The 18,832-nt window shown below is 43.1% G+C and overlaps 1 protein-coding gene across 1 annotated transcript in view; it reads right to left on the bottom strand.

Moving 5' to 3' along the window:
• The window catches only part of LOC144678509 (phosphatidylinositol 5-phosphate 4-kinase type-2 alpha), a 237,280-nt gene that overhangs the window by 17,738 nt on the left and 200,710 nt on the right, over nucleotides 1–18,832 (bottom strand). The window contains exon 7 of the mRNA XM_078538269.1: nucleotides 3,932–4,045. Within this exon, the coding sequence (XP_078394395.1) occupies nucleotides 3,932–4,045 (114 nt within the window). The remainder of the gene's footprint in view (nucleotides 1–3,931; nucleotides 4,046–18,832) is intronic.

Raw genomic sequence — 18,832 nt, 5'->3', positions numbered from 1 at the left:
TGTATGATTTTAAAATAGGAACTCCAGCACATCTGCATGCCCTGATTCAATTATATCTGCCCTCTCTGCCTGCTTCACTTCAAAGCTATACTTGATAGTGATTCCCTGCGTGCAATTCCATGGAAAATTGACCAATATGTATGCATATGCACACACAAACACATCCATTGACATTGTTAATGATGAGCCAGAAGATGTGCTGTTTCATAACAGTGTTGACAGTGAGACACAGAAAAAGATTGACAGGAAGTACATGCATGCTATAATCAAGATTAAATAATTCAGAGTTATAAAATTATATCCATTATAGAAATAGGATATATAATAGGGTTAGGTGAAGAGAGGTGTGAGAAGAATTGTGCACAGCATAAATGCATGCGTAGACAAATTGGGCCAAATAGCCTGTTTCAGTTCTGTAGACTCAATGTAACTTGATGTAACACATATACTTTGAGTTTTCTAAACATATTTGTACATGAAATATTTATGCATATGTAAAAGGAATACAATTCTCATCACATGAAGAATATATCAGATACCCAACAATTGATTTCAAAGTAGTGTTTTAATTGATGGGTTTAAATCAATTTAAGACCATAATGTAGGTGGTTAACAATACGAAAATTACTACCATTATTTATAATAAGGTTTTCATTTTAAGAAGGGTTTTAATATTGTGCAGATAAATGTCATTGGAGAGGAAACTAATAGTGTGCTCTACATTCTTAATATGTGATGAACCTCATATGATAATCCTGAGATAATGATTAATGATCATGGCTCCTTCAGTGCTGGATTACTGAGAAAGTTGCATCTAGTGGATGTATATCAAACAGCTATAATTTTGAGATGCCCTAATGAGGTAGTTAATATAGTAGAAGAATGAGCTTCAATAGCTAAATGACCTTTTTACTCATTCCATACTTTTCTTATGTTCTGCAGTTGCATCTGACCAACGTCATTTGTAAAAGTGCAAAGCCACAAAATGACTCATTTGTATTTTTAATGTGTGTTGGAATTTTGTTATTTCCAATGAGTCAGCCATTTATTTAAAACCCCACAAGTGCCACAGATCAATATTCATCATAAAAGCTATGTCACACCACACATTTAATTTGCACTTTGCTATCTTATAATTCATTGAAAGAGAGAATTAGAACTGGCTCTAAATGCAGTCGAACAGATTACACTTTATTTATTATGAAGGTTATGTCGACTTTCCACCTGCTAAATGACCATTTTAAAAATGGGTATAATGCAGGATGAATTTAAGTAAATGCAGAAGGTTGGTTGTCATAAATTTTCTAACTCTTTCATCCATATGGATTACATCATAGTAGCTTTGCCCTTTAAATGAAATATCTGAGATAAGTTACACAAAATTTAAATAAATGAAGTATATATTTGGCACTGTCTTAAATAAACTATCACAGCTAATACATGTAACAAAAAACTTCCATGCAATGATGGACTCAATTATTGAGATATCCAAATGTTTCAATCAAACAAAACCCAGAAATGACAAGAATTGGACAGATAGAATCATATACGAGGTGGTATAACATTTACATACTTTCCGATGGAAAGCATTGATCATGAAGTGCAAACAAAGTTGTAAAGGACAATTGTTTTTTTTTCAGTCTTATGTACCACATACTCTAGCCTTTTGAGTACTGGTGGTCCTTTAAAAAAACTATATAAATAGGAAATTTGAAGAATGTAATTTTTTCAAAGTTTCAATGAAGTGTTCCATCAGTGAGCTAGTCTGTTTTAATAAAAAAGGATAAGCCCTTGCAACTGTCAGCAACATCATGTAAAGAAACAAAACAAATACGGGAGGGTACCTGCCCAGATACACTGAGATAACAAAGTAAAACGGAAAAATAAAACAAGGTCTTTTCATCTGTATGATTCAATGAGGCAATTTCAACCGGAGGGAAACTGACAGATTTGGGGGAAATGTCGATTTTATTGAAATTAATGGAGCGTACTAGTGGGTAGGTTATAAAACTGGCATTCCTACAATTCCTGACATTCTCCCAATGGATGGGTTAGATTAAAATTAACTCTAATGCATTCATTTGCAAGAAGTATTTCATTCAGGAGGTCTGCTGCAATGCTGCTGGTTTATTTGAGTCTATTCAGCACATAGTAATTATATAAATTACAGCATCCCCACCATCACCTGACCCACTCCAAACATGACTCAGGTTCTGTATCCCTGAATTATAGCCTTGGAGTTTACCTTTCTATTAATTTGTTTTGTGAAATGACTTGAGCTCCATTAAATACATCAGTAAGTTGGATCTAATCCATTGTCCATAAGACCAATGGTTACACCTTCAATCACTCAAAATTAAATCTGGAGGGAGGGGGTGACAGAGTGGTGAAAAAACAAAAATGATATCCAAACTAATCCCAGGTCACAAACATGTTTATATGTAGCTGCTAATTACGATCATTTGGACAGTAACAAAATAGCAGACAGTATATGCACCATGCTATACATAAAGGAAGCAATTGAGATAATGATTCAAAGAGAGGCGCTCAGGAATCAATAAACTTATTCCATAATACATTGCGTCTTATCATCTTATCACAACTGTGCATGGGCAATATTTTAGTGTATAAGCAGAATTGATAATGTGTAAATTATTATAGAGAAATTTAATTGTCCATGAATGCAGCCATTTTTGCTTGTGCTGCTCGCACTGGGAGTCAGAGAGGTATGTCAAGAAAAATATTTACTTTTAAGGTAAATAGTCACAGACAGTGACATTAGGGTATGGTCTGTAAGTGTTCAAAACATTAATGAAGGGTTAAGACTGTAGAAGTACAATCTTCTGCAATAAGAGTTAGATACCTACACCACATGGACTGTAGCGGTTCAAGAAGGCAGCTCACCACCACCTTCTCAAGAGCAACTAGGGATGGGCAATAAATGCTGGCCCAGCCAGCGAAGCCCACATCCCATGAATGAATAAAAAAAAATACACCAGGGGAATGGTTCACACAATAGCAAAAAGGCAGCAACATACATGCAGATAAGGCCAAAATGTATGATTTACAGCAACCAATGTTGAAAGCAGTTGGAAAAAGGATCCAGATTATATTATGCACAGATCACTAGAAGTTCATAACCAATGCAGAAAAGCTGCAGCCAAAGTAAATGGATTGTATTAATTTAACAGGTGCAAATCAAAGGAAATCATTCTGTCATTATTCGTGTCATCGGTTAAACTACATCTGGAGTACTCTGCCCAGATTTTCTTCCTCACAAGTTGGGTGATATAGTGGACTCAGAAAAGTTTCAGCGGAGAGCTTCAAGAATGATTTCTAGCTTAAAGAACCTTAGTTACTCAGATACGCTTAAGAAGCTGGATCTATTTACTTTTGAATGGCGTAGGCTTATATAGAAGTATATAAAATAGCTAATGGGCCAGCTGATAGGTTATTTCAGTTTGGCATATTGGGAGGGAACAGGTGATATGTATTTAAACTACACAAAAGTACAAAGCACATGGCTCTTAGGTGGTTTCACTTTCAGAATATAGCGAACCTCTGGACTGAGTTGCTGGCTGGTGTGGTTTGTACTGACCCTTTCAAGGAGAGAGCTGGACAGGTTCTTAGCTGAGATTGAGACTGCCTCATATAGAAGGTAAATGGACTAACAGTTAATGCATGTGTGATTTGGACTTATTTCCAAAGCCGGACATAGTTGGAGAGGAATTTTCCGAAGTTATTTTTCCCAGATGGGCCCTGTTCTTTTTCTCTTCCTGGAAATTACAGGACTATGAGGTAGATAGTGTCTAATCAAGATGTTCCAGGGGTAGACTTGATGCACCAGCTAGTCATTTCTGTATGGTCATGTGTACTTAAAGTATTATTAGCAGAAACACTCAAATCACACAATCCTTATTTTTTTTCTCACCTCAACATCCTTCTTGAGTTTTTCAAGGAACATCTTTTTGTTGTCTTCATTAATGCAAATTTTTTGCCCATCGTTTATAAAATCATTGTCCTTGTATGTTGGTAGCTCCTTGGCCTGCAACAAAATCCACACAATCATTAGCAAAGTCTTTAGCCGAGGAAAGTGCAGATCACGAAAGTCTACAATCTATTTCTTATTAAAATAATGTTCGATTCACATTAGTAAGCATAATTCAAACAAATAGAAACACAAAGATAAAAGCAAAAAACTGCGGATGCTGGAAATCCAAAACAAAAACAAAAATACCTGGAAAAACTCAGCAGGTCTGACAGTATCTGCGGAGAGGAACACAGTTAATGTTTCGAGTCCGTATGACTCTTCAACAGAACTAAGGAAAAATAGATTTCACCTCTTTACTATTTTTCCTTAGTTCTGTTGAAGAGTCATATGGACTCGAAACGTTAACTGTGTTCCTCTCCGCAGATGCTGGCAGACCTGCTGAGTTTTTCCAAATAGAAACACAAAATGCTTTCTCAGATTAAGAAGCAAGTTGAGAATGAACCAGAGGTGGCGCAATTGAGCTGTTGCAAAACAATCACTGAACTAAAGATCAACATTTGAGCAAATGCAGCATTCTAAAAATACACAATGTAATACAGTTTCTCTTTTGAGTGGATATCTATTATGTTGAAGTATTGCCAAAAAAATTCAATATTTTGAAAATGAAATATTTGAGCCTTTTCTCTCCCCCACATGATCCTACACAAAAATAAATATATCGTCAAGTTCAGAACAAAATTATCTCAATTAGAAACAGCAGGGCAACCAAAAGAAGCATCTGCTTAACAGAAAGTAGCCCGGAGTTTCGATGCAGTTGCACATTTTTTTTTAAGCAATTCATCTGAAATTAGCAAAACCAGTGCAAAATAAATCACAGAACATTTTCGTCCAACACAACTTGAGAATCCATGATCTTTTCTGCAATTTTAAAATACTTCACACTAGACGCCAGCCTCGATTACAAAACTGGCCATGCCCCCAAATTGAACTAATCACCATTGGAAGTTTCCATTAATTGTTGATTGAGGGGGATGTTAAAATTAAACTTTTTGGGAGCACAAGGACATGAATATGAACATTTTAAAAGATTTTGAATATAACATTTAACTTATTAAAGTTTTGTGTTGCTTTTATTAAAATTCATTTTTAGTTATTGGAAATTGATTACTCACAGGTGTGGACTAGACACTAATCCCATTTTCAGCTGTATTAAGAAAACTGTGTCAAGTTATCATTTTTAAAAATAAAGGAATTTTTTTTTAAGCAAGAATTTTTAAAACAATTACTCCCACAAATGATTGTGCTGGTTCACGGCAGATCTGTGTTTGGCAAAATGCAAATAAGTTAGGCAAGAAACATGAGATTAAAAAACGTTTCGCAAAACTTGCATGGCTTTGGGCATAATTTGCACCTGGATCGCATACCGCATCCAAAGTGGAAACTCTACCATGATATATACAAACGTGGCACTGTTCGCGGAGTCATAACTTTGTACTGCTCAATGTACACAAAATTGAAGCCATCCTGTTTGGTTCTTGATGGAATCCATGTGTTGCTGGATGCTGAGGTGACACTCATTGAAACTCAATCTCACCATTTTATTCAACTTCCTATCCTGTGTCTAACCCATTTCTAAGAATGCACTCTTCCACTCTTCCATTTTACCAACGTCACTGGACTAGTAACTCAGAGCTAATGCTTTGGGGACATGGGTTCAAATCCCATCATGGCAGCTGGTGGAATTTAAATTCCATGAAAAAAAAATCTGGAATTGAAAGTTAGTTTCGATAATGGTGACCATGGCTGGGATTTTCCGGTCCCACCCTTGGTCGAAATTGTTGTGGGAAAATTTGTCGGACCAGGCAGAGGTCCATTGCCTTCAGGCTGGAATTTCAAATCCCGCAGCGGGCGGGACTGGAAAATCCCGGCCCATGAAACTTTCAGCAATTGTTGTAAAAACTCATCTGGTTCACTAATGCCCTTTAGGGAAGGAAATCTGCTGTCCTTACCTGGTCTGGCCTACATGTGACCCCCTATTGACAGCAAAGTGGTTGACTCTGACCTGAAATGACCTTGTATGCCACTCAGTTCAAGGGCAATCAGGGATAGGTGACAAATGTTGCCTTACCAGCGATGCCCATATCCAATTAAAGAATAAAATAAACCCTCGAGTCTCATTTGCTTATGCCCCTAACTCATTCCCTCTACTGCTGCCCAAAGCCCTATCTATGTCTGCAACCACAGGTTTTCACAGAATCACACAATGCAGAAGAGGCCCTTCGGCCCATCGAGTCAGCACCAACACGTGAGAAACACCTGACCTACCTACCTAATCCCATTTACCAGCACTTGGCCCATAGCCTTGAATGTTATGACGTGCCAAGCGCTCATCCAGGTGCTTTTTACTTTTGATTTTTCAAATTTTCCCAACACTGATTTTTCTGTGCCCATCCTTTGTAAGCTTCAGCTAATCAAGAACTCCTGAGTCTCTTCCTGCTTAATGTCCCACACAGTCATCAGTCCTGCTCCCATCCTTGTTCAGATCCCTTGGACCCCAATGCCCTATTTATTCAACTCCAAGATCCATGTGCTGGATTTTACGCTCCTCTTCCAGCTTGTTTGAAGGTAGGGAGGCTCATAAAATGCAACGCGTGACTTGCCCACTGCCTTCCTGCCTGCTCCCATCCCATTTCCCATTTTACAGGGGGTGGTAATGGTGGCCCACCCACCCTGGGCCTATTAATATCCACTTAACAGCTTCATCCTGCACCCTCTGCTGTCTTACACGCAGCAGAGGGAGGCCTATGCCAAGTGGGCAGCTCAGCAGCTTTTACTTTATGGGCTGGCGTTGTACAAGATGGGAGGGACCACTTTGGGGGGGGGTCCGCTGTGCCCACTGGAGGCACACCCCACCCCCCTGCCTCGAAAAGTCATACCTCCTTGCCTATCAAACCAAGCATCTGCTGGGGATTTACCTCCAGTCCATCCTCCCTATCTCCTCTTTATCAGGGCACTGGCTGTAGTCCCAGCAGTGGCCACCATTTGAACCTGGCACTGCTGGGACTACAGAGCTGCCAGCCAATTGGATTGGTTGGTAGCTCTTTAAGGCGGGACTTCCTCCCTAGACGGGGGCAGAAGCCTTGCCCCGAGCCAATTAATGCCTCGTTGAGAGTAAAATGGCTGCAAAGCAGCCGGCTTTTTAGAGGGCAGGCTGCTGACTGACATTTTATTTGGTGGGCAGGTGGGGTGGGGCGGGGGTGGTGGTGGTGGTGGTGGTGGACGCATGGTGCCCTGTAAAATCCAGCCTGTTAAAATAAAAAATAGAAAATGCTGGAAACAATTAGCGAGTCAGGCAGCATTTGTGGAGAGACCCTGCTCAGAAGGTCATCAACCTGAAACTTTTAACTGTGTTTCTTTCTTCACAAGTATGACGCCTAACCTATTGATTGCTTTCAGCATTTCTGCATTTCCAGCCCTTTGCTCAAGATCTTTGTAGTGATCACAAAATTCCTTTATGGGTAATTATCTTTATGTACCCCAGCCTGTATCTTCAGTTCCTCAGACATCTGGTCACTGCTCAACCCCCATCCTCTCTGTTCTTAACATCGGAGCCTGATCTTTCAATCTTTACGACTTAACCTATTGAATTCCCTACTAAAACCACTTTGAAATGGAGAGAAAGAGACAAAGGCTCCTGAAAACCCACCTCTTCAATAATGCCTTTGATCTCTTCCTTACTTCTCTGACTAGCTCCTTTTACTTTTTCCCCTCTCTGACTTTGAAAATTCACAGCTATTTGTGGAGTACTATACAAATACTAGGTGGTGACCATGGAAAAAGGATTGGTCAGTATATAAGAGAGATTTCAATATTTCACATGTATTTAGGAACACAGGAGAAGGCCATTCAGCTTGTTCCATCTTTTAATCAGATCATGGTTGATCTGTATCTCAACTCCATTTACTCACTCTTGTTCCATATCCTTTGATACCCTTATCTAACAAAAATATCGATTTCAGTCTTTCAAATTTTAATAGACCCACCATCAAAGGTCTTTTGTGCGAAAATATACTTCCTGACTTCACTCCTAAATAGACTAGCTCTAATTTGAGGGTTATTCCTTGACCTGAATTTTGGATTCCCACATCACAGGAAATAGAGGAGAATGTTCTCTTTATCCCTATTCAATATATCTTACCGCACCTCAATTACCAACCCATGTTACAAGGCTACCTGCATTTCTGTGTGGTTTAACTTTTCAGAATTATCTCTTATGCAGATCTTTATCATGCATTTTCTGGAAGTTCATATCGTTAAAATTCATGGATAGCCCCCTATCCTCCATGCTGGAAATAATTCAACTAGACCTTCACACATGCATGGTGACTCCCTTTGACACACTCACACTTGCCCAAGTACTCACTGTCTGTGGTGATAGATTCCAGTAAGCTCTTAATAATTGATATGAAACTGGCAAATCTGTAATAATCTATTTTCTTTCTTTTTAAACATTTATCAATTGATTATCAATGATATCCTTGTAGATTATGCATTTTAACATTCCTTTAAAAAAAGACTACTGTTAAGACATATTAAAGTGGCGGAGGTGGGGCAAGGGGAGTTATTGACTCAACAAGAACATTAAACAACGTCCTACTTGCATTTTTGGTTTGGAAAATAAATTGTTGCCCAATGGAGTAGCAGAGGCCTAATATTACCACATTAAACCAGGCTTTTCTTTTTTATTCATTCACAGGATGTGGGCTTCGCTGGCTGGGCCAGCATTTATTGCCCATCCCTAATTGCCCTTGAGAAGGTGGTGGTGAGCTGCCTTCTTGTGGTGCAGTCCATGTGTTGTAGGTACAGCCACAGTGCGGTTAGGGAGGGAGTTCCAGGGTTTTGACCCAGTGACAGCGAAGGAACAGCGATATATTTCCAAGTCAGGATGTGAGTGACTTGGAGGGGAACTTTCAGGTGGTGGTGTTCCCATCTGTCTGCTGCCCTTGTCCTTCTAGCAGGTAATGGTTGTGGGTTTGGAAGGCTTGTCTAACACGAGGCCCATGAGCCACTACCCGGCCCGCCAGGCCTCTATATCTGGCCCGTGGATCCCGTGTTCAAAATGACTAAGGGAATTTGAAGATTCTTCAAAGAACTGCTCCTCCAGTCACAGGCCATTTCTCTGCTTTGTTTTCTGTTGCTAAGGTCACTAGTGAGCCAATCAGCAGCAAATGTGGGAGAGAACAAGTCTCTGATTGGAGGAGCAGCTTTCCTCAGCCTGAGAGCTGAAAACATAGCGTGACTGCAGTGGTGAGTCTGCTGGGGAGGGAGGGAGATTTTCAGAGTTGGAGGGAGAGTCAAAGTGGCCGGCGGCTGGCAAGGGGAGGGCTGGTGGGGGTGTGGAACATGCAGAAGGGAGTGGCTGGGGGAAGACTGGCTGGGCGGGGAGAGAGGGGACTGGCTACTGGCGGTGGGGGGAGAAGAGACTGGCTGCTGGTGTGAGAGTGTGCGCGTGCGAGTGTGTGTGCGTGTGCGAGAACGTGTGTGTGCACATGCGAGAGTGTGTGTACGCGCGAGAGTGTGTGCGCGTGCAAGAATGTGTGCATGAGAGTGTATGCGCACACAGGAAGGGGACGTCCAGGTGAGCAGGTGTGCGTGAGCAAGCTTGTGCGCAAGTGAGAATGTGTGTGCACGCACGAGTGAGTGTGTGTTTGCGAACAAGAGCACGTGTGTGCACAAGCGATTGAGAGTGCGTGTCTGTGTGCACGTACGCGAGTGTGTGCGTGTGTGCGAGAGTGAGAGCACATATGCGTGACGTGTACGTGAGCAAGTATGTGTGTGCGCGCATGAGACAGTGTACGCAAGCAAGAGTATGCGTGTGCAAGCGAGATTTTGTGCATGTGAGCGAGAGAGTATGTGCATGTGAGCGAGAGAGTATGTGCATGTGAGCGAGAGAGTGTGTGCATGTGAGCAAGAGAGTGTGTGTACCTTAGCGAGCATGCAGGTGTGTGTGCCCAAGCAAGGAGTTGTATCTGTGTGCGAGCGAGAGGGTGCGTGCGCGTGCCTGCGTGCATGTGCACATGCGAGAGGGTGTGTGCGCGTGCCTGCGTGCATGTGCACATGCGAGAGGGTGTGCGCGCGTGCGTGAGAGGGTGTGCGTGTGAGAGAGAGGGTGTGTGTGTGTGTGTGTGTGTGTGTGTGAGCGAGGATGTGGGAGAATCTGGCTCACTCCCATTCTCAGGGTTCACACTCACCCTCACCCCAACTCACACAGTGGGTGTGGGTGAGGGCAAGTGAATACGTATCCTGCGATCAAGTGTGAGCCAGAAAAGCTTGATTTGACGCTCTCACACTCTAATGGTGATCTTTATTAATTACTCAATATTTTAAATTGTCAATTTATTACTTTGAAATCACTTTATTTTGATCAGCAGGTTATTTCTCTTCTTTATACCTCAATAGTTCATTGAAATTCATGTTTAATGTTGCGCTGAACCTTAACTTTCCGAAATTTGCTCATCAGTCCCTTGAGTGAGAAAAAAATTGCACGAAAAGGCTGGACAAGCCTGCATTAAACAATTTTAATAAGGCGCTTCAAAAGAAAAAACAACCACTGGTTGCAGGTTAGCCAGGGTGCATCAATGCCAGTCCCCAGCCCAGATAAATGGGGAGGGTGAGTAGCAGGGAGGGCATCTGGCTGTAAAACCACCTACCAAATCCAAAAAATTATCAGCCAGCATTGTGGCGATCCATGTAACATGAGAAAAGCCAAACGAGAATGAATATGGTACTTCAAAATCACAAGTAAGCATCTTGTACAAATAACATTCATGATAAAATATCCCTACAGCACTACCAGTCAATCAAAAAAAAAATCAATAAATTAATTAAAATTCTATTTTTAAAAAAGGGTCACAGGGTCACATATATTTGGTTTGCAATTTTCTAATCTATTTCCTTGGCTGGGAGATCATTACTGAAGTAAGGAGATGTGGCTTTGGCAATTACATACAAGTTGTAAATTTCAATAATGGTAGATTAAAGACAGTGCAGACTTCACTGCGTCTGCTGTAATATTTTATTCTAACACTGAATATCAGCGCGCTCCCGAGTGCAAAGCCAATTCTGCTTTTAATGTCAGTTAACCTCAATAGCAATTTTATTCGGCTGTGTCACCAGCTTTTTACATATAAAAATCTACTTTTAAAATAAACTACAAAGCACATTCGGTAATGCAAACCTGCAGTGCCTGATCCCTTGTTTTGGATTTTAGATTATATGATGCATATTCTAACCAATATTATGCAATTTTAAAGGGAGGTTTAATTAATATGTCAAAATCTAATCAATATAATGTAGGCAAATGACAAAATCACTGTGCCTTGAAGAAAACTCTTAATTCAACTTTTGATGATTCATTTGATATGTCAGAAGCACCAAGAAGTAATGAAACGTAACGTGGGGTATCTATTTACAAATATTTAAAGACCTATTAAAAAATGAGTACTATTCCCAAAAAAAGGTGAATATCAAAACATTGATAACACTGTTCATGAAAGTTTATTCTCAAATTTTGAAAATAATAGCACAGCTGATGGAGGTCAATTTTTTTTTTTTATTTGGCAACCCAACCCTCCCTACCCTCTTCAATTTTTCACAGGTGGGTATAAGAAAAATGAACTATTACTTTTATTTGCATAATTCTAATTTATTTGGAAAGAAGTTGTCGGAGCTGATTTTTTTGGGGGGGGATGTACAGCCACTTAGTGTGCAAAAGCAGCTATTAATGGGTATCCAATAAATGTGTGCAATTCTGCTGTAAGACAAGTAAATTATGGGGACGAGCAAGTTTACTTTCTTTGGATTTGACACTGCAAACCAATGTATCAGCATTGTCACATGCCAATCTGACCACAAAGAGCTTTTCTGATCCATCAAACCTACTGCCTACATGTTAAAATCTCATGCTGCTGAGAACTGGAATGTATATGGTACTTATTGTGTTTGTGTTTATATGTCTATATGCAATGAAGATATTAGTTTTAAGTTCATAGCAAATGTCTTACTGTAATTATGAAGTAAATTGTATTGCTATTAGTGACATATAAAACATATCACTTTTTAAAAAAATAAAACTCTAGTCCACTTACTCCAACTCAATATTAAATATTGCTGTGTTGACTTGCAGTTTACCCTATCCGTCCATAGTTAAGGTACAATTTGTAAAGTAATGACTAAACGGCAAGAATTTGCTGTCAGAATAAAAGCAATGCTAATTATCACCATTATGTATGGGTAAATGGTACAGCAAATTTAGGCGAGGAGCAAATGTTTAGTTAAATGTGAGTATCCAAAAGTTGTGTCAGAGTTGCACTGCGTCTTGGTTAGATTCACAAAAGTGGCATCCTGTCCTTAACCTCCCTTCCCTTTGAAAAGACTTGCTGGATTTGCCCATTCACTTTGCCTCAGAAAATCAAGTCCGGTCATTACAAGCACAAATATTTTTTAACAACATGATAAGAGTGAAAGACTGCCAATCAGCCTTTCAGGCACTGAAAATTAACTATTACACGCGTGGCATCTCATTCCTTCAGGTTTTGAATTTTTCGGGAAATCTTAAAAATGCTAAATTCATTGTTTTATCTCTCTCAATATAATGTTTCTTTTCCTCTCTATTTCTCTGTCTGTATTTTATTTGGTATTGAATTCACCCTCTTTAATACATACCCCTTCTCAGCGTTTATTTCCCAATCCTTAAATCTCATTGGCTCAGGAGATACCCCCTTAGGTATCCTGTCCACTTGGTTCCCAATGCCCTACCTCCCTCACTGTCATTGTCAGCTTGCACTTCTAGCAACTTTGTGGGCAAAACTTTGAGCTGAAGGGTGTAGAGGCAGGTCCAGCCGATGGCAGACATTTGATGTCCTGCTGCAGGAAATTCTGGCCCATTATTTTTCTATATCTAGGTAGGAGCTTGTCTGAGAAAAAATACATCACAAGGGAATACTTCATCTGAGAAAAGTAACCCTTGGAGCTAAACATGTCCTTCTGTAAACAGGAAACACAATTTACTAATAAGTGAAGGCACAAGTGTCTGTCAGTTACAGCAATGCTAAAGATGCAGTTTGTTTGAATTCTTTTAAACATTAAACTAAATTGTCTCTCCAAATTAGGAGCTGTTTTGCCACTAAGCTAAACTGCCACTCCATTTTAGGAGTTGAAATGGTAGCAAAATCCTACAAATATTTTCTAATAAATTACTGAACTTATATTTAGTTCTTATGGGCAATAAACGTAGACAAGCTGTTACTAGGAAAAGGGGCTGAGTGGCATAGGGAGTTAACCTATTGTCCTTTCAGCTCTGGGACCTGGAATCCTTTAATCTAGCACAAGCTGGTGGGATGAAATCTGTTTTCTCCCTTGGCTGAAAGGATCCTGCTTGACTAATTTTAAGTGGATGGTGGCTCCTTGCCCTAAAGGACAAAACAGCTCAAATTCCAGCACAAATTGGAAGAAAATTGACAATGACCATGAGGGGACAATTTTATCAGAGTGAGCTCCACAATGCAGATGGTTCAGATTATACTTGATTTGGGAGTACTTATTTCTAATTTAATGCTCCATTTCTCAACGCTGGTGTATTTTTTATTCTTTCAAGGGATGAGGGCATTGATAGCTAGGCCAGCAGTTATTGCCCATCCCTAATTGCCCCAGAGAAGTATGCCTCCATGGGCAGAATTTTGCCCTCGGATGGCGGGCGGGCCCCACCAGCTCGGTGGCGGGCGGACAGCCAACCCCCACCACCGAAACGGGGCCCGCCGCCATTTTGAGTAGCCCAGCGGCCTGCCCGACGGGAAGCGCTATGTGCTTCCTCTTTGAGGGGGGAATTCCCCATCTGTCAAAGTGCGCACTGCTCCCTGAGGAAAAGTCCTGTCATCCTTAGTGATTAGCGACAGGTAAGTAAACTCTAAAAATAGGTAATAAATATTAAAATTATTAACATGCCCCCCTCATGTGACAATGTCACATGAGATGGGACAATGTCACATGAGATGGGACATGTTAATAATAAACACATAAAATTTATTAAATTTTCAAAAAATGGACATGAAACTTCATCCCGCCAGTGGATGAAGTTTCATGAATAATCTGGAGCCCGCTGGGGCTCCTGACCTGCCCGCCAGCCTTAAGCTTGGACAGGCAGGTCTTTAATTATCTTAATGATCCTGTCAATGGCCTCAATTGGCCATTGACAGGTCGGCAGGTGAACAGCTGATTTCACTGTCCGCCCGCCTTCCTAAAAATTTAAAGGGACCGGGATGACGTCGGAGATTCCTCCCAACGTCATCCCGCATCGTTTTCCCCTTGGCAAGCGGGCCCCGCCTCCAAATCGCCGAGGGGAAAATCCTGGCCCATAGGTGCACAAATTCACTTCCCTTCACCAAAAGAAGAAAATCAAATGAGTAAAACAAGCTTACTTTCAACCTTCAATCTCAATCCAAAACATGCTTTTTCTCATGCTAGCTTGATATTATGGTAATATTGCTCAGGAAGATTTTGCTTAGCTCATCTAAAATCGGTTCCCAGTTAAGCAGGCAACATTGAGTTATATTTTTCTGCAGAAACCTCAATCAATGATATCTCAAAGCCAGAAATGTTTGAAGGACAACAGCCACTAAGGTTCACAGTACAGAATGAGGCCATTCAATTATGCCTGTACTGCCTACTTACTATAGCAACCCAAAGCTAATTCCGCTGCCCCCCCCCATTATGATACCCCTGTATCTTAAATCTATTTCAAATATATACCTACATAATTATGTATTAATTACCTTTAAAAAATGTTCCAAAGCAGCAATCAATATAGTATGATGCAAAGGAAAATATTCTGTACTGAAGTAAATTCCTGAATTAATTTGCTATTCATGCTCGACATGCTTAGAGATCTTTGAGGATGTAACAAACAGAGTGGATAAAGAGGAAACATTGGATGCAGTGTATTTTGATTTCCTAAAGGCATTTTATTCTGTACTAGATAACAGCTCATGGCGTTGGGGAAGATAAATTAGCGTGTGTAGAGAATTAACAGGAAACGGAGAGTTGGGATAAATGGGTCAATTTGCTAAACTGCAACGAGTGGAGTGCCATAGGGATCGGTGCTAGGGCCTCAATTATTTACAAGCTGTATTAATGAAGTAGATAAAGTGGAGGGCGGAATCATTCCAGATTTGCACTAAGTGCGGTAGCGGGTGAGTAAAATGTCATTTTATCCGCCAGCCACAATGGGGCTTTTCACGTTGTATTGTCCCAAATCCCCCCGCACTAATTATGCATTCCAGGGAAACACGCCATTTTCATGGTGGGTGGGCTCTCATTCGCCCGCCATGCCATCATCTCGCCACTTCATCACGCCAGGCACCATATTTAAAGTCCAGCCGCGTGCGCACCTTTCAGTGCTTCCAGCCCACTGCTGCTGCACAGCAGGCAGGTTGACCTGAAAGGCAAATAAGACTGCAGCCCCCAAGTTTAGTGACACGTCCCTAGAGCAACCTTTGGACGCTGTGGAGGCCCCGCTGTGATGTTCTCTACACCACACTGGTGGAGCTGGAGGGGGAGCAGCATCATCAATCCAGCATGGGAGATGGTGGCAGCAGAGATCAGCGCCAATGCCTTGCAAAAGAGGACAGCCACCCAGTGCCGCTACAGGATGAATGGTCTCATTCGTTCTGCCAAGGTAACTCACTCTTCTCATCATTCTTAACTCCCGCACTCTCAAACCCATCACACATCCATAGGGATCTCACACCTCAAGGAACAACAACACTAACTTTCACACCCACCCCTACTTCTCCATCAGGCTCATATGCTCTCGAGCTCACGTCCTCATCCTGTCCATGGCTCTGCTCACCACACAAACATTCCACGCAGTGCTGTGTGTCCGGCTCACTCTCACTCCATCTGTTTCCGTGCAGGAGAAGTCTGCTCATGTCAGCAGGGAGAGGTCCCAGACCGGGGGTGCAGTGGCCCAAATTAGGTCTCCCACTCACTTTAATGAGTGTGCCATCGTGCTGACTGGTGAGGACATGGGCCGTGCCTACGGTGACGGTGAGGTCGGCGGTGAACAGCCTCGTGAGGATCCTGCACTACATCATCCCTCTCTCAATGCAAATGTGAGTGCTTTTCACTCTGCTGCCATGCACTATTCATCTCTACTTTGGTTTGCAGGAGCTCTGCCAAAGGACTGACACCTTCAGCCAACCAGTCCCTCAGCTCCATCCAGGTCCTCACCTCGAGCGAAGAGGTCGCCTCCTCCATTGAAGAGCTGGAAATAAGCTCTGGAAGACCCGTCACAGCGCTTACCCACACTCTCCACCAGTGCCGAGACACACACCTCGGTGGGACTAGATCTAGAGCAGACTCGAGTTCGCAATCTGGTTCACAACATGTCCACAGCAGTAGGAGGGAGGTTCGTGCAAACTCCCCGGCACTCGAAGGACTGCTGGGGATCAGGCACCCGTGAGATCCAAGTCAGATAACGAGCCTCTGGATTTGGCCTTCCAACTCATCCTGGAGAGTCAGCAGAAGGTGGGGGAACATCACGCAGAGCTGTTGGAAGCCCTCAATAGGATGGCACGCGAGTCAGAGGAGTGCGTCCGCCTGCTCTCTGATGAAGTGGTATCCACATGTGCGTGTATGAAGGTCTCCATAGGGAGGATGGCGGGCGCCATGGAGATCCTGGTCCAGCAGAATGCCGAGAGGTGTGCAGATCTGCATTCCATTGTGGAAGCCATGGGCAAGTTCTTGCAATGGCAACATGAGAGGAACATGGGGCGCCTCGACGTCCCTCGAGGTGCTCCTTCCCCTCAATCAGTCAGGCCGGGGACCCCAGGCACCCAAAGGAAGGAGAGGCAGCCGGACACCCCTGGGTCATCCACTCAGGAGTCTCAGAGGCTGTCCACTCCCTCCGAGTCCCCTCTGCCTGTGAGCCCCTCAACCTTCTCCTCTGTCACTGCAAAGGGAGCAGCTGGCCAACGAGTGATTCTGGAGGGAGAAGTGTGTGTGGGGCAGGGCCTGAAATCAAGGTCCTCATGGACTTTGAAATTAGAGCCATCCAACTGGCCAGTGAAGATTTGGACCGTTCCTGCGCTGACGGCGAGTTTGGTAGTGCTCAACCAAGTCAGGATCCAGCAGTGCAACATCCATCAAACAACCATCCTGTGAGTGACGTGTCCTGTTTCAAAGGCCACTGCCATGCACTCCTTGCTTACACAGGCACATCTAGGAATCAGCCGAGCAAGTCCACGACCCCAGTCCTCGAGGACACCTCAGCAAAGGAGTCTGTGGAAACTCTCATTGAAGACCTGTCACAGCGCTCACCCACACCCTCCACCAGCGCAGAGTCACACACCTTGGTGGGACCAAGCTTTAGAGTAGCCTTGGGGTCACAGTCTGTCTGATCCATAGCAGTCGGAGGCGGGGACTTCCCAGGCTTCCGGCAATCGGAGGACTGCTGGAGACCAGAAACTTGCTGAGTTCAAATCAGATGATGAGCCTTTAGATTCGGTCATATCTCAGTTGCTGGAGCTGCAAAGGCAGGTTCGGGATCATCAGGAAGGGATGTCCGCTGCACTCCTCAGATAGCAAGGCACCATGGAGGAGTCCATCCGCCTTCAATCTGAGGTGATAGCACCTGCAAGTCAACACACAAATGTCAACACTTGCTGGATGGCAGCTGCCATGGAGACTTTAGTCCAGGACATCGGTCCTGCACTGCTGTGCGAGCTGAACTCCATTGCTGACACCATAATTGCCCTCCAACAGTGTCAATGTGAGAGGGGTACAGGGCAGTTTGATCCAGGTTCCAGCTCCAGCTCCCCCTTCTCCTCAAGGAGTCAGCCAGGGGCCCTCAGGTACCCATATGGAGGAGGATCAGCAGGTGCACATCCCAGGTGACTCCGAGAGTGTCCGGTCCATTCGAATCCCCTCTTCCTGTGACTCCAGCAAATCCAGCTCCACAGACTGAGGAGGGTGCCACTGCCACACAGCAGGACCCCGAAAGCAAGTCAGGGCCCTCCAGGTCTTGGCCCTCCAGAGGATGCCTGTCAAGGTCATCAGAGGCAGTGTGTAGCAGTCAGCAGGCTGCCTCCACCTCCGCTGTGGATGTCAGGGTAGCACCAAGATGTGGCAGCCGGGTTAGGAAAATGTAGTTGCACAGCCTGGGCACAGGTGTTAATCACTTGTAGATAATGTTCACTTTTGTTAATAAGCCCCCACAAATGTCTCTTTGCCTATGGCTCCTTGTTCTGATGAGCAGTGTTCATGTCACTCAGTTGTGAAACCTTGGTCCCTGCGCAACATAAAGGAAGGTGCCTCAGTCCAGGGCCTTTTCCCTGTGCTTTGTGCAACCTTCCCAGTGCACTGATGGTGCACCTTCACAGTCACTGGACACATCAGCCATGCCTGCACCTTGATGGGGCTTATCATTGCTGCCAGAATGTCCTGGGTCAGTGGCACAGAGTTCCATCATTCTCTATGTGCTCCCAGCACCTTTGAGGTGCAGTTGGCCCCTCATCTCATCAGCATTCGTGTCCGGTAACATTGTTGTCCTGAAGGGTTCAGCTCACAAAGGATGCCATAGGATCAGGAGAAGTTAAAGTTTCCCCAGCGTATCTCCACGATATGACCCTGTTCACAGAGCACGAGTGAGCTGCCTTCAGCCAGACAGGACTGAGACATTTACATAAGTTATGTGAGGATCTATGGAGTGTCCCCACTGCATGTCGTCATCATCCGCCTGGAATATAGGGACTATGGGCATCCACTGCGTCTCCATGGCAGGAGCCT

Source organism: Cetorhinus maximus, chromosome 3, assembly GCF_964194155.1.
Source record: "Cetorhinus maximus chromosome 3, sCetMax3.hap1.1, whole genome shotgun sequence".
Taxonomy (NCBI): Eukaryota; Metazoa; Chordata; class Chondrichthyes; order Lamniformes; family Cetorhinidae; genus Cetorhinus; species Cetorhinus maximus.
This window is presented reverse-complemented; position numbering and strand designations above follow the sequence as displayed.